Source organism: Nothobranchius furzeri, chromosome 4, assembly GCF_043380555.1.
Source record: "Nothobranchius furzeri strain GRZ-AD chromosome 4, NfurGRZ-RIMD1, whole genome shotgun sequence".
In the NCBI taxonomy this organism is placed as follows: domain Eukaryota; kingdom Metazoa; phylum Chordata; class Actinopteri; order Cyprinodontiformes; family Nothobranchiidae; genus Nothobranchius; species Nothobranchius furzeri.
This window is the reverse complement of record NC_091744.1, coordinates 78061127-78081919: the sequence shown is the minus strand read 5'-3', so window position 1 is coordinate 78081919 and position 20793 is coordinate 78061127. Positions and strand designations below refer to the sequence as shown.

At 43.6% G+C, this 20793-nt stretch overlaps 2 protein-coding genes across 4 annotated transcripts in view; one reads left to right on the top strand and one right to left on the bottom strand.

Annotated features, from left to right (window-relative positions):
• The window catches only part of btbd11b (BTB (POZ) domain containing 11b), a 110956-nt gene extending 93622 nt beyond the window's left edge, over window positions 1–17334 (bottom strand). For 2 of the 3 annotated variants that reach the window (XM_015964935.3, XM_054733279.2), the window contains exon 1: window positions 16191–17334. In XM_015964935.3, coding sequence (XP_015820421.3) covers window positions 16191–17043 — 853 coding nt within the window. In that variant the 5' untranslated portion in view covers window positions 17044–17334. The remainder of the gene's footprint in view (window positions 1–16190) is intronic. The other variant, XM_054733280.2, reaches the window with a different exon arrangement.
• Window positions 17335–18733: 1399 nt separating this feature from the next.
• LOC129153608 (lysine-specific demethylase 2A-like) lies at window positions 18734–20456 on the top strand. The gene is given in 1 exon segment (XM_070550451.1): window positions 18734–20456. A coding segment is annotated over 1 exon segment (1671 nt). The 5' UTR covers window positions 18734–18752; the 3' UTR covers window positions 20424–20456.
• Window positions 20457–20793: the final 337 nt, after the last annotated feature.

Genomic DNA, 20793 nt, shown 5'->3' with positions numbered 1-20793 from the left:
GCGAGTGCATATGCTCCTGTCCGAAAGAAAATGTGGAAAACTTGACACGAGAGCGTCAAAGCGCACCAAATCTGGACAGAGTTTGCAGCTTCACATGGTTTGGCATTTATAATGTGGAGAAAACTCAGCTGCCCACAGATGCTTTAAAAGTCCCATATTTGTTTGCATCAACACAAAGATTAGTGAATACTGCAGAGAGTTTAACATTAGCAGCTCAGAGGACAAACAGGAAGACATGTCTGCACCTTGAGTAATCCTTCTATAAATGTCAAAGGGACCAAAGGATAAAAGTACCGACTAAAGGAAACACTCTCGAGCATTATGACCACATTTTGCACAAGGCTTAGTTTGCAGGACAAGGGGGTGTTCGTTAAAACGCCACAAAGCAACAGTTTTATTAGATTTATATCTATATTTCAAATGTGGTGTGGACTTAGCTTGTTTAGTTGTTTATAACCTTATATTAATTAATCGGGGCACCACCAGTTTTGTGGAACTGGACCGTTGGATTTAATATCTACCTCTGCTCATATTAATCAGTCTCAAAGTTAACACCACAAGTTAATCTGAAAGCTGAATTCTTGTCAGAATGCGTCGCCTATTCTCGAGATCGCTAGACAATGATCGGGCATAAATTTAAGTTTTGTGGATTTATTACAAACATCAGTTGAGACATGACAAAAAGGACCAAACATGGAATTAAGACAATTGTTAACCCAAAGCTTTATGGCAGTGATATGAAATACTGATCTGTAATAAAGTGGAAATTTGGTGGCTCCGAGATTATAGGACAATGGGGAATAATTTCTAAAAGGGAGCTAAGTGAGTGAGAGAGAGAGAGAGAGAGAGAGAGAGAGAGAGAGAGAGAGAGAGAGAGAGAGAGAGAGAGAGAGAGAGAGAGAGAGAGAGAGAGAGAGAGAGAGAGAGAGAGAGAGAGAGAGTGTGAGTGAGTGAGTGAGTGAGTGAGTGAGTGAGTGTGTGTGTGTGTGTGTGTGTGTGTGTGTGTGTGTGTGTGTGTGTGTGTGTGTGTGTGTGTGTGTGTGTGTGTGTGTGCGTGCGCATAGGAATGCAAGAGGGGGTGTGTGTTCAGGTAGGGATGTCCCGATCCGATCACATGATTGGAAATCGCCCGATCCCGTGGTTTCAGATCGGCTTTACTTCCCGATCCAGAGTTGGATCTCCTTAAAGGTTGTCAGGCTCTGATGCCCTTAACTTCCACACCCAGAAGGAGCACAAAAGAGATCCAGTTCCTACCTTTATTATATTATTTATATGGACTCAGCGTAGCGGGGATTCTTTTGAGCAGAGATGCAGAGCAGCAGGCAGACCGCTGATTATTCATGAACTCCAGCTGCGTTCTGCACACGGCCACAGTAACATTTTCTAAGTTTCTAAGTGGCGTCACCAAAAATATACAATTAACACACAGTCGTTCGTGTCCGTTCATTTTCTCTCTGGTAAGTTCTGTCTGTGTTTGAATATGACGTGTGGACGCGCTCGCGCTGCAGCGCTCGTCACTGGCGCAGCCGGGCAGCGCGGCGCACACGCCGCTTTTTTTGCGGTCAATAGATCAATTTGATCTGCTAGTTCAAAAGTCACTTGTGAGGTGAAAAAGAAGGAAGCAGGCAGGAGTTTTTCTGGAGGACTGGGAGACGCGGGAAGATCAGAGACAGGACAGGAAGATAGGAAAATAAAAACCGAGAAAACAAAACAAAGTTCTTAAAAAAATTAAATGTAGGTAGATTGATCCCACTACACGTTTGTACCTGTATAACGCAATAACTTATCAGCATGTAGTATTTATATAGTTGCTTCAATTCAGATCATCTTCAGAACTCCGTCCCATGCCCAGGGACGTACCTAAGCATTTTGGGGGCCGAGGCAAAATAGACCCCTGCCAGGTATTTTAAGTTGAAGTGCTGTTTTTATATTAGACTTTTTATATTTGCAATAAAGTCCAAAAGTGATCAGTATTATATTGATTTTTGTGTTTAGGATCGATGACCATATTGTTGCACTCCTAGTAGCAACTGCTGCAAACAGCATACATGAGTAACCCCGGCTTTCCACAGCAGCCGTCAGCAGCACGTTACTGCAGCAGCACGTCATAGCTGCTGATAGGAACCGCTGTGGTCAACAGAACCTTTTCCACCGGAGCCGTCAGCAGCGCGAGTCGGCCGCGTCTCAGGAGCAGCATGTCGCGGCCCTTACGCGCCGGTTCTATTTTCTACGCGCGACGCCTCTGAAACGGTTCAAGTTCGACATTTTTGGGGAAGGAAAGACAGGAAATCGGAAGCGGAAATGGAGAGAAGCTCCTGAGATTTTCAGAATAAAGAACGTACTGCCTTTCGGTTGCTTTACTTTTAAAAAAGGTTACTAACTGTGCGGCCCCGTGAGAAGTTATCACCTAGCTAGCGGTCTCCTTTGTTTTTCAGGTCCGTATTGGCGATTATAAAACGGACAGAACATAAAACACAAACCATGTTGTAGTTTTCTCCTGCTTGTTGTTGTGTTTACTGACGAAGTCACTCGTGTGACTTTGTGCTCTGTCGGTGACAGCTGCCCCCCTGCTGCTTCGCGTCTCGTGGGAAGGGCCAAGCAGCAGCTTACGCGAGCAAGACGTGCTGCTGACGGCTCTTGTGGAAAGCCGGGGTAAGTTACCAAAATGTCTCTAAATGTTTGTAAGAGTTCATGTCACAGTTCCTGGCAGCCATCAGAATTACGAGCATATTAAAAAACTTGAGTGGTCACAGGGAACCCATCTCAATCATTTTCTATCGGTGATGTTGCAAACAACATATTTAAAGGAGTAGAAAACTGATAAACCATCTTTTAACTAATTCACTGCCATTGACGACTAAACTTGTCATTTTAACTCCAACCGCTTGCTGCCACGATTGCATTTTTTGACGGAGTGGGCTTGGGAATGAGCTCCCGCACCCTGAGCGTAAACATCACGGCTCTAAAGCTGATCTCCACCCATGTGTGTCACAGGTCACATGATCAGGAAGCAGAAAGTCCATTAATTAGGAGATGGTTTTGGGACGCTTTTGTAAAAAAAAGGCAAGGCGCTAACCAGGAATGCTTCTGCAGCTCACATTTTGACTACGTATTGTGAAATAATGGATAAAGCTAGAAACACGCCGATTCTTCCTGATGTAAGAAGTGAGTCTACTCTGTCTTTTGGTAGTTTTGGTGTTCACATGATCATAGAGCACAATTTTCTGACTATTCAAAAGCTCAAAAATGCTGGCTATCATAAAACGGCTGGTAGTTAATGAGTTAATTACTGTTTCTGATTATAATTAGTCACTCTGGGTTTTTCATGCAGGTTGAACATAAAAATAGTCTCCTACATCTAAGTTATGCATTAGCTTTCTACAGAAAATAGATGGTGAAACTCTTGAATTTGAAAAGCCTGACAGCTCTACATCACACTGTCACCTAAACATTCATGGATTCACCCATCTTGACTCACGACGAGTAAGGTCGTTGTTGGTTTAGCATCTAGGAAACAGCAGATAATGTCTTAGCTAGTAGAAGCCAACCGTAGCATTAGCAACTCAACAACATGGCAGAACTCCTCCAGGCTTGTGTCATTTGTGGCGTTGCTGTAATCCAATCTGTGGCGAGATGTAAATTAGAGAAAGAAATTAGACTCCAAAGCCGTCTGAAGCTCAGCTGTGATGTGGCTCACTTCTAGCTCCTGGAAATGGTGCACCTGACTACAGCTGACAAGGCATTCCTACTACAGACCTGTGTGGATCTATTGAGTAAACGAGTGAACCATGTTGTTAAAGAATTTAGCACATTTCGTTGTCATTTGTTGTGTCAGAGTCAGAGGAACTCCGCGGTGTGCACGCGTCTCCACTTCAACAGTGGAGTTCTCAGAAGCTGAACTTCTAACGTTATTAATGTCCGTGGGTCCTTCCTGTTGCCGGTAAGTGATGTCACTGGCAATATGCTAACGTCCAGGCAAATCCTGAAAGGGTTGAATTTGGAGAGACAACAGCTGAGAGGATGGAGCCATCGTACCTCCCGGTCAATTTTCCCCCACCCAGAAATCTCGCAGAATTCCAATAGTGGAAACCCGGCTGTAGACGGTTATGCTCAAAGGGAACTTGGTACTTGGACCTAATGTGGACCACAGAAAGTTACAAATCCACATTTTGGTTTGCAGCAAAGTACAGATTGCAATGACAACGAATGTTTTTGTAGAAACCACCGGTTCTATCACTATAAATGCTTGTCAGTTGTGTTTTGGCGTCTCCTGAAATGCATGAATACAGCATCATTTTTGATATGATGACAACAAAAAAAATACTGAACCCACATCAAAGCAAGAAGACAAATTTAAAGCGTCTTCATGACTTCCAAACAGACTTGTCTGTTATTTCAGAAGGATCATTTCACTCTATACATAAAAGGTATTTAGAGCTTTGTAAATACTGAAGCGTCTCCTGGCTAATCCACTTGCTGCTACTTGTTTGCTCAGACTTCCTCTCCTGCTATAATAAGAAGAAGGCACTGCTTGTTTTGGTCTCATCCGTCACCCACGGCTTCTCTTATGGATTTTCCTGTTGTGATCCTTGCCATCTGTGCTTCTCTCTCTCTCTCTCCCTCTACTTTTCTTCCAAAGTCGACATCATGAACAACTCATTCATGGGTTTGGCTCCATGGAGCAGAGTAATTGTTCGTTTATTTCGGTCTAGAGGTTGAATGTGATCTATCTTAGCAAATTTAAAAATAAAGAAAAGTAAACATTCTACCTTTTCCTCTTTGGGAGATTTATAATTCTTTTCCTAAAACAGCTAAAGCTGCATGCATTTATAGTTTCACACAAAAAAGGACAAAAACGCAGAATCTTGCTTCCGACAGTAAACGGGGGGCTTGGTGCATGAATCTGAGTGGTTTGAAAGCAATCCCTGAGTGCTTTTAAGGTTTTTCGTCAGTTTACAATGACTTAAGTCTGCTTGTTATAAAAAGGTCAAGCGTAAAAACAAGAAAAAAATCCCTAATTACTTGTATTTGCAGAAACTCTAGCAGTGAAATGACACGACACAAAGCCTGTGAGGATTTTACCCGAGATTGTTCATAATGGGACCAGATAGCAATGTTCTTGTCAAGGGCACGGTTCCGTTATGATCCAGCTCTTTTTGTTTGCGCTGGATTAAGTTTAATGAGACATATTTTTATTCTGGTCAAATAGAAATGTGCGTTTCAATTAAAGACTTTGCAATAAAAAGTTTAGAAAGGACCATAACAGAAAAATGAAATGAAACACAATCAGTTACAGGCTGAGCCAAACCTCCCTGAACCGTCTGCAGGTGGTTCAGAATGCCAGTGCTCGGCTTCTGACCAAGTCTTCTAAACACACCCACATCACCCACATCACTGGCGATCTTCTTAGTCCCTACACCCCCAGCAGGTCCCTGAGGTCCAGTGACCAAAGCCTACTGGTTGTGCAGCACCAGGCTAAAGACCAAAGGTGACAGATCATTTGCTGCTGTGGCCCCCAGACTCTGGAACTCTCTCCCCCTGAGCCTGAGATCAGTGGACTCAGTGGTCTCCTTCAAAAAGCAGCTGAAAACTCACCTGTTCAGGCTGGCTTTTGTGTGACCTTCATCGCCCTCTCCTTATTCTGCTCTTTCTGTCTATTTTGCCTTTCCCAGGATCCACCGACTCCCCCCTTTCCTATTCATTTTCTCTCTCCCTCTTCTTACATTTTTAATCACTATTTTGTATTTCTCATTTTACCCATATTTAAATGTTTTTTAAATCTTTTGTATATTTAATCTTTTGGTTTTTGTGAAGCACCTCGTGATTTTTATCTTGAGAGGTGCCATGGAAAGACTGTTTTCTTTCTGTCTTACTTAGACGGTGCCAGCTGGGTGCGTAACCGACTGTATTCTATCACTTGTCACCTCTTAATCAACCGGAGTAAACTTAGCTGGACCTCCGCTCCATTGTACCAGATTCTGAGTCTCATCAGCATTTCTCATTACCCTCGCAATTTATACCAGACTCTGTCCTGGGCAGTGTGTGAGTCTAAACATGTGTGTGTGGCTAGTTGTGTAAGGGTTCCCCCTGCATGCATATGTCTCACTACTAGGGACCAGCCTGCATGCATTCCTGTCTGCCTGCCTTCCCCACATCACACATGGACAAAGTGCAGCACACCCAAGCAGATAAACAAGGTTTTAAAAAAGGAATGGAACCCCAACCCATTCCAATTCATTTCTAAATCAGCCTTTTTCTATCTGCTATTTTACTTTTAATATTCCACATTTCCCAGAGTGACTTTAACTCAGAAGAGGTTCATTCTTTGTGCTGAAAGAGGAGAATGTCAACGACAGAGAAGTGTGTTTTAGGCAGGAAAAAGCAAGAATGAACGAAGCACAATGCCACAGAGCAGCATGGTGCTTGTTCAAATGATCTCGGATTACCCTTCAACAGTGTGCTCCTGGCAACAGCTCCAACGGGTGGTGAGGTGTTGATGTTTGAATTTCTAATGAGGGCGCAAATGATGGCTGCGCAGTGGCGCAGTGGTTAGAGCTGTTTCCTTGTAGCTAGAAGGTCCTGGGTTCGCTTCCCGGCCTGGGATCTTTCTGCAAGGAGTTTGCATGTTCTCCATGTGCATGCGTGGGTTCTCTCCGGGTACTCCGGCTTCCTCCCACAGTCCAAAAACATGGCTGTTAGGTTGATTGGTTTGTCTAAATTGTCCTTAGGTGTGTGTGTGTGTGTGTGTGTGTGTGTGTGTGTGTGTGTGCAAGATTGTTTGTCCTGTGTGTCTCTGTGTTGCCCTGCGATGGACTGGCTCTCTGTCCAGGGTGTACCCCGCCTGATTGCCCATTGACCGCTGGAGATAGGCACCAGCCCCCCACCCCCCCCCACCCCACCCCCCACCCACTTTCCCTGCGTGGACAAAGCGGGTTCAGAAAATGGATGGATGGCACAAATGATAGATACAACACTGGATCCAGAGGAACTGAGACGCCGTGCAAAGATGCTGTCATCTGCAAATGATTTGGACTTTTGTGAGTTTAAAATTAGAGCAAGTAGGAAACGAAGCACTGATTCAGTGCTGAAATGTATGTCTTGATATTTTGGTTCGATAAAGAAACACCTGTTGTGTTGCATATAATGCTTTTTTACAGGCCACAAAAAATGTTTTATCATTTTTATTCGGAAACTTGCTTTTATAGAAAATAATCTGTCAATATGTTTAGACATGAGATATGAAGGTGGTCTATTATGTTTGCATTTCAACAGTTTGATGGATGATTTGTTTTCTTGTTGCTTGGTGTTAAAATAAGGGTTTATTTTATTATTAAAGGTCAACTTTACTCATTTTAATACATTTGCAGTGGTCTCTAGTAGGAATGCCACGTAGGTCGTTCTCTGAAGAAAAAAAGCTCCGGTGTACCTGTTTGAGGACGTAGTACTCGGCTGGAGGAAGAAGCTTCAGACCACAGGATTCAGAGTCTTATTTCCTGATATTTGGACATATTGCCTCAGATTGGCTAAGAGAAACATGACTCTACCGCTGACTCCATTTGCTCTGCAGCGTTGATGCTTTATCTCCACAAATAACACAAGTCTGGAGGAGTTCTGCCATGTGCTAGAATTGCTAACCTGTGCCTCTTTTTCTCCCTCTGCTTTTCTTCCAAAGAGAAGCTAACGGTTAGCTTCTACTAGTCAAGACGTTCTCTGTTGTCTGCAGGACGCTAAACCAACAACAGCCTCTGTTCTGTTTTAAATCTCAATAGAAAACCCATTTCTCTGCTTTGGCCTTTGAGAGTCTTTTAGTTACAGTTGAATTTTTTATGCATTTTTATTTTGCCTGTTTTTAATTATGTAAAGCACTTTGGTCAGATATAACACTGCTGTCAAGATGGGTGACATAATGAAATCGGAGTAGAAGGCATTCAGCCTGCATGTTAAACTCAGAGCGACTGATGATTTTCAAAATAAAAGGTAAAAATGGTTTCTCCGTGAACCTGCTCCTATAATGTTTATACAAATTTGTCATCCGCTCTTGTAAAAAGAGCAAAACTAAATCTCCAAGCAGTATAGTTTCTGTAAGCTGTGCTGCTAAACTGGTTTAAATGGTTTCAGGGTGAAAAAAAGCTCCAAAATATCTAAACCTAACCAGCACTGCCCAGACTTGAGAGTCGTGTCACAACTTAAGTGAGATTGGAAACTTGTCCTCAGGGTGGCCCAGATCCTTGAACACTGGATATAATGCTTCACTAGAGGTTTTTTTTTCCTGTAACATTCACGCGCCTTTAGGAATATTAAAGCGCCCCAGCTCTGAAGTGGAAACCGGTAAGAAATATGCTATCGTGTTGAATATTTTCCTGTTCAGACAGGATCCCACAGCTGAAGGAGGGAAACCCAACACCCACTTGCAAATAACACTGAGTCAGATGTGGTGAGAGGAGCCCCTGACATCGTGTGTGTGTGTGTGTGTGTGTGTGTGTGTGCGTGCGTGCGTGCGTGCGTGCGTGTGTGTGTGTGTGCGCGCAACATTAACTGTGTGTTGAATATGAAACTGCTTTCGTAGGTGAGAACAGACCAACGCAAAAACAAGAAAATCATCTTTTGTCAGAGAGATGCAATAAAAATATTCATAAAAGCCTCCTCACAAAGCTGGGTCACAGCTTTAGTATGATATGAAGGAAAAACACACTTCTTGCACTCCCACTTGGCAGATTGAGGAGAAAGGGGTTTGGTTTGATGAGAAGAAGTTCCGTTGAGGTCAAACCCACCCTCGAGTTGACTGGCTTGATTTTAGAAGGAAGGCAGCAAATGACAGTGGTTTAGCATTCTCTGTCACTGTGGATAATAGCAGAAAGATTGTCGTGTGTGAAGAGGTCTTATCGCTGCAGAATAAAAGACTCAATGTGGAAACGTCACTGTTAGCAAAGAGCTGTTCAGACACTTGTCGCGCTGAAATGTCAACCTATTTAAGCTGCAGAAACTACTGATTATAAAACTCAGAAAGCTACACCATTAAAATATTTGGCCTTTAGCTTTTTTAGCAGATCCTGGTAAACTGATTCTAAAATCGTGTTTTTTTTTCCTCCTGGTCTGAACTGATTCACTGTTTGGAACATTTTTCCATTCTAGTGTCTCTGTGCGTTCCCTCGTTTACATCGCCGTGCATGTTGGGGGATAGTCCGGTGGTTTTGCATTTTAAACTCAACTTGAATACAGCAGTTCTTCATATCGATGCAGCAAGTGATGCAAAGATAAACGCCAGCAGGAAACAGCTGATTGAATTATTTGGTTCTTTTCTAACACAGGAAAGGGTTGTTTTACCATTGTTGACCTTTGTTGCTGACAGTTTCGACAACTCCTACGGTCTTCTTCAGAGCTAGCTGCCACTGGTGGCGTCACTTCCTTCTCCGTTTATCCACGGGCAGCAGAGGGCGACAGCTCAGTCTGCTGCCCGCGCTCTCCTCGCCAATAAAACAGCCCCATGCGCGATCCAATGTGAAGACCTCATCGTCTCTGTTCATGGTTCCACGCTCACGTCTCCGTATTTCTGTCGCTTCCTTAATCCAAAATTTGTATTTTGTTGTTCGGCGTTTATGATTTTTGTGCTGTCCCAGTCCATCATATGGTTTTCTGTCATGGCTGATTACTTTATTGTACTTTCTGCTTCATGTTTCGCTGCTCTTGTGTGTCTTCAGCTGGTTTCTTTCTCACTCTTTTCTATGTTTTATAGTTCTTGTGTTTAGTTGGCGTGCGGTTTCTCCTATGTGTTATTGCAGAATTTGCATGGGATTTCACCTACAACTCCAGACGTATGTCCTGCTGATATCTTGTCGTTTGGGTGTACTAGTCTTTTTCTAACTGTTGCGTATGGTTTTGTTGATGGCTTTATGTTGTGTTTTCTATTTGCTGCTATTATTTTTTCTGTAATGCCTTTGATGTAAGGAAAAGTTATCACTGGTTTTGGGTTCTTGTTTTTCTGGCTTTCTGGTTCTTTGTTTTGGTTGTTCTTTTCTTTCTGTTGTTGTTTTCCTTTGTTTATCGCACATGTCGGGTATCCGCAGGTCTTTAAAGTGTTTTGTATATGTTAGTCCTTTTGTTTTTGGTCTCGTTCTTCTGTTAAAATGTTCGCTCGGTGGTATAATGTTCTGATCGCTGCCATTTTATGCATGGTAGTGTGTTTCGATGTCCATACTAAATATATGTCTTTGTGTTGGTTTCCTGTATGTGTTCATATTCTGGGTCCCATCTTTAATGTCCATGACCATTATGCTGCCTTCTGTGATGTAAATTTAATGTTGTTTGAGTCGTCGATATTGTTCAGGTGTTCTGTTAGTTTCTCCGTTTGTCCTTTCGGTATGATTTGTAGTATGTCATCCACATAGCGGATCGTTTTATTTTGCAGTTCGGGGGGCAGTGGTTATGGCCTTTTATTCTAAGTCCTCCACTAAAAACTTGCAAAGGGTGGCTGATTATGGGTTACCAGAGCGAACCCTTCCAGGTGTTTGTGTATTGTTGTATCGTGTGTGAAGTATGTGGAGCTTGCTATCAGTTCTACTAGTTGTGCTCTGTGATCTGCAGTGAGGTTTGCTCTTTTGTGCACTGTTGTCCTGTCTGATTCTGTTAACTACTATGTTGATAGTGTTTTGGGTTGGTGGTTTTGTGAACAGCAATGTAACGTCATGTGAGATTAGTATGTCGTTGTCTCCTATTGTAATTTTTTTTGTTATTTTGCCAGTTCTGTGCTGTTATTGAAATGTTGATCTGTGTTGCCCAAGAGGGGGATGATGATTTAGCTGATTTATTTTGCCATATTTTATGTCGCTGTATCGTTGCAGTTTTGTTTGTGTATTTTTGGAGTTCTGTAAATTATTGGCATTATGTTTGCTGTAGTAATCCAGTGTTTGTACATTTTTTCTGTCATTTTGTCTTTTTCTTGTAGTGGTTTCAGTCATTTTTTCATATTTTTCTTAATGTCTTCTGTTGGATCTTTTTTTTACTGTTTTGTATGTATTTTTGTCCTCGAGAATCTGTTCCATCTGTTGTTTATGTTTTTCTTTGTCCATTACCGCTGTAGTTCTTCCTTTGTCTGCCGGTAGAATAATGATGTGATGTGTAAACGGAGAAGGAAGTGACATCGCCATTAGCGGCTAGCTCTGAAGAAGACTGAGGGAGTAGTTGAAACGATCAGCAAAAATGGTAAAACAACCCTTTCCTGTGTTAAAAAAGATCCAAATAATGCAATCAGAAGAAACACACAGAATGAATACACAAAGGACGTTTAAAGAAACACCTGACTGCACATCCGAGTCTGAGAGGGTGAATAGTTATTTTACTAGTTTGGACTGAAAAAAAAGGACAGTTTTTGATCATTTTCCAAGCAAATCTGGACAAATCTGGTCAGCTTTAGTGCAGTTTCCATGTCAGACTTTAAAGGTGTCATTCACTGAAAAAACATTTCTTTATTATTATTCCTGATTATAATCAGGCACTCTGAGTTTTTCATGCACGCTGAACATGAAAATAGTCTCCTACATTTATCTCCTACATTAGCATCTGATAGAAAATAGTTAAATGCTAGAATTAGAAAATTCTGACAGTGTGACATCACACTGTCACTTATTATTCATGAACTCACCCATCTTGACTCACAACGGGAAAGCTGTTGTTGGTTTAGCATCCAGGAAACCGCAGAGAACGTATTGGCCTAGTAGAAACTAACTGTTAGCATTAGCAACTCCACCGCATGGCAAAACTTCCCCATCCTTGTGCTAATGGTGGAGATAAAACATCAACATTGCAAGTAAACAGAGTCAGTGGTAAAGCTGCATTGCTGTTAGCCAAACAGATGCCAGATGTCAAAATATCAGGAAGTAAGACTCCAGATCCTGCCATCTGAAGCTCTCCTATAGAGCTCCGGACCCCACGTGACTCTCAGTTAGTAGGCGCCATATTGGCAGGTAAAAGAAGGTAAACAAACACGGATCTTAACCATGAATGTGAACGGGATCAGCTTGGATTTTACTTCGTCGGAGTTTACTTCACTCTTTAAAACCGAAGAAATCGTTTTATATAGTCAGAAATTAAATAGACTAAACATCTCCGACCCTTACCGTGCCCCTGGGATACTTTTGAAAAACGCCAGAAGCTGTCGGAGCGGACTTCTTACCGGACCTGGCCGAGGAACCCCTTGGGATTTACCCGGAGGAGCTGGCTCAGGCGGCTGGGGAGAGGGAAGTCTGGGCCTCTCGACGCTACTGCCCCCGTAACCCGACTCCGAATAAGCGGATGAAAATGGATGGATGGACAAATAACAGATTTACATGTAAGTAGTTTAAATAGAGTGCTGTGCTGTTTAAATGTATAAACTGAATGCCAAGAGAAATCACTAGTTTGATTTTTTCCGTGAATAAAATAAATATGTCAGGCAGGAGCGTCTCATGATCTGTCTGAGATCTGTCTCGGTGAGACAGATAATAGCAATCCAAAGTGCTTTTTATGTGTGATCTGACAATTGATCAACCATTGCTTAAAAATTAAATACAGCTTAGCCGATTAATTGCTGTGATCATAAAACACGTAAATGGCAGCACGCAGAACTCACGAGGCAACGTTTTACGTGACGTTTACTTGTTGCTATGAGTAATAAGACAGAAAAAGCCTCGCCAAAATAAGTTTAGGAAGCCCACTAAGAATCGTAATAAAAGCATTTAAAATAAATACCATACACAGTTGAGGAAACGTTGGTTTAAGTACCTGATATGAAGTGGTCGCTGCATAAGTGAAAACCTTTACTCTCGGGATCCCACAGTTTCATTTTAGCCCGGTCACTAGTGCGTTTTATTACAATGATCCAACGTTTGCGGCGCTCCGGATCTTGGGGAATCCTGTAGATGGCTCATTCCTTATGTCGTCCGTGTCTGTTCTGCATCCTGGGGCACAACAGGAATCTACCATATTTCCTGTCTGATTGAGTTTTCTGACAATAACAAATAGTCCAGCTGCCGGCTTCTACCTGCCAATATGGCGCTGTTTCGATTTGAACTGTTGCATGCCGGGAGAAGTGACGTCAACTCCCGGAGCTCTATAATCTGGCAATCTTTGAGATCCTGAAACAGGCGCACCAGAACTTTTTGTACAACTAGAGACCACTGCAAATGTATTCATTAAACAAGTAAACCACACCTTTAAAACAAATACATCCAGACAGTGTCCATTACACATGGGTAAAAGAACAGCCTCTTTGTAAAATGTTGCAAATCTCCTCACACAAGCTAGCCCAGTGAACTAGACCAAATTCTTGCTTTGCAAAGAATGGTCTAAGCATGCTCCATTGGAACCTCAGCAGCTCCTACCAGGACTCTGGCTAGCCAATCACAGCTCTCTAGAGCGGTTTCAAACAAATAAAGAGCTGTGATTGGTCCATAATGGTGGGCCATTCATAGTGCTCTATCTGCTTAGTGAACAAATCACAGAGCTTTATCTGCTTTGTGGGCCAATCAGGGCACTCTATATGCCTGGTGGGTGGGATGATGCAACAGAGTGAAACAAGAGTATGTCACATTCATTGTCCAGTGGAATGCGGAGATCATTTGAAAGACAACGGTAGAACCCGCCCCACAACTGAGAGCCGTCAGTGGAGCATGGCCAGACTAAATAATACATTTATTTAGTCTGGCTTGCCAGGCTACACACAAGCATGAAGCTTCAACGTTTTGCCACATATACCTGTTGGTGTTCACTTGGTAAATAATATTTTCACATTTCCCACAGTAATCATGAAAAAAGCAACAACATTAGGCCATTATTACACAAATCATTTTACACGGTCAGCGGCCTCAGTAGTGTGTGAAAGACTAATGCACAGTCACAACAGCGTGGCTTGTCCTGCTCATTGGTGGTCACCAGTTTAGATGTACTTTTCTGTGGAATGGCATCCCAGTCCTCAACCAGTAATGACCAAACTAGTGAACACAAAATACCAAAGCTCTCTAAGACTCGTCAGTGGATTATCAATCATACACCTGTCATTGGAACACACCTAAATGGTAAATGGTGTGTATTATAGTGCCTTTTTAGGGTTCTACAAACCCCCATGAGGCTTCTCAACACAATCATTCACACACCCATTCACAGGCTGGTGATGATGAGCAACGATGTAACCACAGCTGCCCTGGGGCGCGCTGACAGAAATGAGGCCTGCCACACACTGGCGCCACCGGTCCCTCCAACCACCACCAGCAGGCAAGGCGGGTTAGGGGTCTTGCCCAAAGACGCAACAGCAGCATTCTCTGATGGAAGCCAGGATTAAACCTGCAACCTTCCAATTACTGGACAACCTGCTTTACCTCCTGAGCTACTCCTGTCCCACCTGGCAGCACTTGAAGCTCAAAACCAACAGAACAATACTGCAGGAGATCCTGGCACGGTTGTGAGGGGAGCAGCCAACACGTTTAGCTTTGTTGATCATTCCAGGGATGGATGAACTTACGAGATGCACGCTGCAGTAAAGGTGACTAATCAGGCTTTCCACCAATATGAGATTTACTGCCATGGAGTGTTTCTACCACAAAGACAAAATAAACCAATTCATGCTTAAACTAGTTTTAATTCACATGTCTCCAGATCCCTTAACATTACAAATGTCTAGAAATTATAAGGATTTTTAAAATCACTTTATCTGCTGACACTAGCTGACATGCTCTGAGCTCAATTTGCTAAGCATTATGATTTATTTCAAAGAGTATAATCTAACTTCTGTACCCTACCATGTGATCATTTCAGCGCTCATTATGAATAATCGTTACAGTTCAAAATGGCAAAAACTCATGAAATTGTGCACTAAAGTGAACATTTCAAATGTCGCCTTTTTCTCTGTTGGTCTCCCCTTTGCTCACCAGGTCTTGGCAACTATCACACCTGCCTTGTATCTGTAATCTTTTCCATTGTCTTTAAAAATACTATCAGGTTGTGACATCAGGTCCATGTTTAGTTTCTGGTTTCTCTTCATTTTTAATAAGTCCTGATTTGGGTCCTGAGCTCACCTGCACCATGAGTCCACTGAATGAATAGCATGATCTTTTCAGTCAGATGTTTAATGAGCAACATAAATTGCGCAACACAATTATTAAGGCTATTCTGCATCCTACATGCTCCAGATGTTTAACTTGCATCTGACCCTGTTCAGTGATCTAATGCAACGATGATTGCTCTCCACACCTCTTTAACAGCTGGAACCTCTCTGCATGCCGAGCAGACTGCAGAGCAACTGATAATTCAAGGCAGCACAGAAGGTGCTCATACTCCACGCTCGGATGTTCTGCTGCACTCACATTTACACACCAGTCTTGGTATTTTTACAGCTTGTGGCACATTTGATACATTCATATATGCATCATGTCTGAATCTGCTATCCAGAGGAAACTAGAAGGAACTCCTCATTATGACCGGCTTCTCATTATGATTATTAAATCTACTCTTTTTTGTCACTTTTCTCTTCTTCACGCAATAGCTCAGTTTTATTTACATCACTCTGCATAATGCGTGATAGCACACAAGCCCCTCGAGGCTTTTTTATTACATAAACCTGTTGCAAGAGGAGCCATGGCACCACTTAAACAATATTCATCAAAACATTGGCAAGCGTCTGAGTGGTTTCTGCTGTGATGGTTGAGTGAAATCTGAAAGCAATTACTGGTTGTTTTAGAACTAAAGGTGTTTCTAAATATGAAAACTGTTCAGGAAATTGAGTCAGAAAATGTCCACAAGAATGAGAAAGGAAACTGCTTTCTCTTGGGGGTAAAAAAAAAGCGTTCTGCAGGGCCAACCAGCATGCAGGGAGGGGCCCCTTTTATTGAAAGCTCAGGGTGAGTCATTGAACCTGAGGATGTTGCAGCCGGAAAAAAATTTGCAGCATACAGTAAATTATGGAAATCAAACTATTGCATATTTGCTTAAAACCACCTGGGGAACAGAAATAGTGATTTAAGATTGTTAGACTGAGAAGGAAGCTGCATTAAAATTAAAGATCACAGCTTCTGAATAGAGAAGAAATAAATCAGGCACAAATGAATCTGACTTGTGTCATCTTACTGGTATCTTACTTGTGATTTCCATCATTTATTAAATCAGTTGTGAATTAGAGGGGAGATGGATGCAAAGTGGAGGACCCTGTTGCTCTCACAACTCACCGCTTGCATTCTTCCCACAAATCAGGTGCTGCCAGGGCTGCAGAGAGCCCCATATTTCTGCATCACCGCTGACGGCCTGCTCCAGGAGCTCCACGGTGAACTTGGGGATCCCGTTGTCGCGCTCCAGGAGCGCACTGCGCAGCACCCGCGCGTACACGTCGCGGAAGAGGCTCTCCATGCAGGCAGCCAGGTAGATCGCCGCGTGCTCGTGGATCCTGACCGCCACCCTGCTGTCCACCATCCACCTGAAGAACTTCCCCACATTGAAGAGGAGCCCGCAGCGCGCCGACTTGCCGCGGCTGAACTTGTCCTCCTCCGTGCTCATGCTGTACAGGGACAAGGCACCGACGGCCGCACTGATGCAGCTCATCGAGACCGTCCACGACAGCACGATCTTTGTGGCACTTTGGATCTCGTATTTAGTGCATTTGGCGTAACGCAAACTCAAGCGCTGCGCCTCCTTGGCGACCCTGACCAGGACGCGGCTGACCAGCACCGAGAATCTGTGCAGGACGTCCTGCGGGGGGGTCGGGAGGCTCATCTCCTTGTCCTTGCTGAGTGCGCTCGCCACTTCCCCGAGGCTCCACGGCACATCCTCAAGCTCGGGTAGTTTAGCGCACTGCCCGCTGCACTCCAGGATCTCGGCGTCTTCGACCAGGACCGTGTTAACAGTGTCCAGGCTGTTGTGTCGACTGTGCATGGAGTCGGTTAAATGCCAGTAATTTCCCCCATGTGCCTCTGAGCAGCACAGCGACGCACTGGAAGATCTGAAGGAGTCGGCGGCTCCACCATAACCCGAATCTAGCGTCAAATCCTCCAGGGTCCTTGCTACTGACTTGCTACTCCTAGCCATATCTGCACTTCATACTGATAAAAAAGAAAGATTTGGGGAAAGTGGAGGAAATGTCTAAAGATGCTGAAGTAACGAGCACGTACCTTGCAGGAAATCTGCTCACTAACACGTTGTTTGACCGTACTTAAAAGGAAAGTCCTCATCCACGCCTGAAAAGTTGGATTGCAGTATTTTTACTTCAGTGCATCAACAATCTCTCAGTGCTGTATACCAGCGCAGTGCCTGACAGATGGAGGCGGAGACCTGGAGGACTGAGAGCAGCTGGCAGCCAATGAACTCTCGGGGAATCAAAACCGCAAAGACTTTTAATTGGATTACTTTAAACGATCAATAAAAGTAGATTATGCAGCTGACGATTAAAAAAATAATTGAAACAAAACGAAAGTCACGGATAAAAGGTGTTTGTTTCTATGTTTAAGCCAAAAATCCAACGAGTCAACAGAAACACGTGAAACGATTTAAGAGTAAAGTAAAAAAAGAAACAAATTGCAGAATAAATATCGTCGAAAGCAGATGTCTTTGTGTGTGTGTAAGCCAGGGGACAAGTGTGTATCAGGCATTTCAGATATTCTAAAGGCCAGGGTCCATGTCGGATCGTAACATGACTCAAGACCATTAATAATAGATTGCATGCATAATGTATCCCTGTTGCACTGGAGGAGAACTCGTTCAAAAGATCCAAATTACTTTCAAGGACATTTGCTGGATCACTCACAGGTCTGACACTGGTTTTAGATTCTTCCTCCATGGACGCGAGTGTTTGGAAATGGTGGGATGAGTCGCAAGAAAACTATTAAGACGCAGAGAAAAGGTAAAGCATCGAGGTCAAGAGCAAGGATTTTCTGCAGAAGGAAAATAATCTGCTCTAAAACACACTGAGAGCTTCTCACCGAGTCCCATTTTATATTGCAGATAAATTAGGGCCATCTACAGATTGGAGTCTTTTTGGACCAACAGTGACCCCTAGTGTTGTGAGGGAAAACTGCATTTTATTAGACATTCAAAATTAATTGCAATTGACAAGTTATGGATTTCAATTATGAAACCACAATAAATTTGCCTTTTAAGTGGACATTTAATGCAAACTAAAGGATATTTCGGATTTTTGAGAAGTTGAGAGCTACTGGGCAATTGGTTTCTTCTATCAGTTGTTGATTGTTTTTTGAACAATATGAGAAAAGGAGGTTTGACTAACATTTCTCATCTGCTATAGATTAAGTGGGACTAGATGTGTCTAATCTTAAAATGGCTTCAAATATTTCATAGCTACTCTTGCAAAAGTGGTTTTACTAACTTTTGAGCAAACATAAACATAAACGGGGTTGTTCACGTAGAATTATTTCACAGCAGAAAAACATGATGTGAATCTTGTTCAAACATATCTGCATCTGGCTGGAATTTTATAAAATTTGCATGAATTGTTGTGCCATTTTAAGAAAATAATTGTTTAATTGAAAGCTGTGATCTTCATCCGACCAATGGCATGAGCAAGGAGGCGGGCCGTAAACGGTTTAGTTTTTTGTGTGTTTTGTGTTTTCTGACCAGCCGAAATGGCGGCCTGGAGCGTCGAGTAACTTTATCACACAATAATAAACAGAACAATATATGGAGGTTTAAACAACATAACATGGGGACAGACTTCACGGTTATGTTTCCAAGGCTCTAGTCGGGACACATTGTTTTAGCCACTAAAGGTTAAAAGACTGATTATGGAGGATCCTCATACACGGTACAGCAAACGTTTGCGCACAGGCACGCGTCGCCGCCATCAGGATGAAGGGATCTCAGATGATGAAATTGAAGGCAAACGGATGTTTGACCTGGATGAGAAGCTGCAGTGTGAGAGGTTTGGCTCTGAGCTGGTCAAACTTATGGAGGGTAAAGATTTCACTTATGAATACATACAGAGGGACGGGCTCCGGGAACCCATCATTTTTAGGAAGGCTGATGGTCTTGGTCTACAGATGCCTGATTCTGACTTCAGTGTGAGTGATGTGAAGTTGCTTGTTGGAAGTCGACGAATCGTAGACGTGATGGATGTAAACACCCAGAAGGGAATTGAGATGTCAATGGCTCAGTGGGGACGCTATGAGACACCACCATCTGAGAGAGAGAAACTCTACAACGTCATCAGCCTGGAGTTCAGCCACACGAAACTAGAAAATCTGGTCAAGCGACCGGCATCGGGGCACCTTGTAGATTGGGTGGACAACATGTGGCCTCGCCATCTCAAGGAGCGACAGAGAGACTCCACCAATGCCATCATAGACATGCATTATCCCAAAGTCCAGAAGTACTGCCTCATGAGTGTGCAGGGATGCTTTACGGACTTTCACATTGACTTTGGTGGAACTTCAGTCTGGTACCACATCCTGCAAGGGGCAAAGGTGTTCTGGCTGATTCCACCCACACCTCAAAATCTGGACATGTATGAAAACTGGGTTTTAACAGGGAAGCAAGGAGACATCTTCCTGGGGGACAAGTGTTACGACTGTCAGAGGATAGAGCTCAATCAGGGCAACACCTTCATCATCCCATCAGGTTGGATTCATGCAGTCTACACCCCACAGGACACTCTGGTGTTTGGAGGAAATTTCCTTCACAGCTTTAACATCCCCATGCAGCTCTGAATCTACAACATAGAAGACCGTACTCGGGTGCCAGCAAAGTTCCGCTACCCATTCTACTATGAGATGTGCTGGTATGTCCTGGAGAGGTACCTCCACTGTCTGACCAACATCTCTCACCTCACGCCTGAGTTCCAAAAATACTCTCTTGGTATCGGACTGACCCCCTCTGACTTGGAGATTAATGATGTCTCCATGGACGAAACTTCAAATGGGATCAACAGTGACTCTGAAAATGAAGTTAATGTCACCGAAGTGGAAATAAAGAAAGAAGAAATCGAAAAACAAAAGCCTCAAGTTAACACACCTCGGCATTTCCTGACCCCTTTTGAGTTGGAGGGCCTTTGGAACCTTTTAGGGAAGCTGGGGGAGCTTCCTGCCAACAAAAAGTGTGTTCCTGCTGGGATTCAAAATGCAGCAGCCCTGCTGGAGGACATGAAGGATGTCCTGAGGAATTGTGCATCTGATCAAGTTAAGCTAGTCTACACTAGGGAGCCTATTGTCAAATGGCCAAAAAGGCCATCAAGGTACCAGCCTTCTGCTCCCAATCCACCTGCACCTGTTCTTTGTCGTCCTATGGGCCCGTCCCTCCACAAGTCCCAGAGACCCACCAAAGGAACTTCAATCTCAGCTCTGAGGCGCAGACGAGTCAGGTGCAAACGTTGTGCTGGCTGTCGCAGGAAAGAGTGTGGTGCACAAGGTTCTGAGGGTCCCGGTAGAAGGAGGCCCAGTGTATACGGTGGCACCTGTTGACGATGTAAAGAAGGTGAAGAATGTGCACTGGGCTATGCTGAAGCCAGTGGTTTGGGCTAGGTCACCTGTTGAGGTGATTGCCTCTGGTGGACATTCAGCGGAACAGGATCAAGTGGAGTCTTCTGAGGAAGATGACTGGGTACTAGTGAGAACAGGCCCGTTACAGCATACCCAGGCCAGGGCGGCTTTGGTTTCCCAGCCGGCTCAGCTGTTGCACCCTGGAGTTCAGCTGGATCAGGAAATGCCTGGCTCTGGTGGGGTGCAGGCCCCTGTGGAGGATTGGCCACCGTTGGCTGCGCCATTGACACAACCTGAGGTCTCAGGCGGTACTATCGTGCGACGGTCACAGCGTACAACAGCGGGGCGGCAC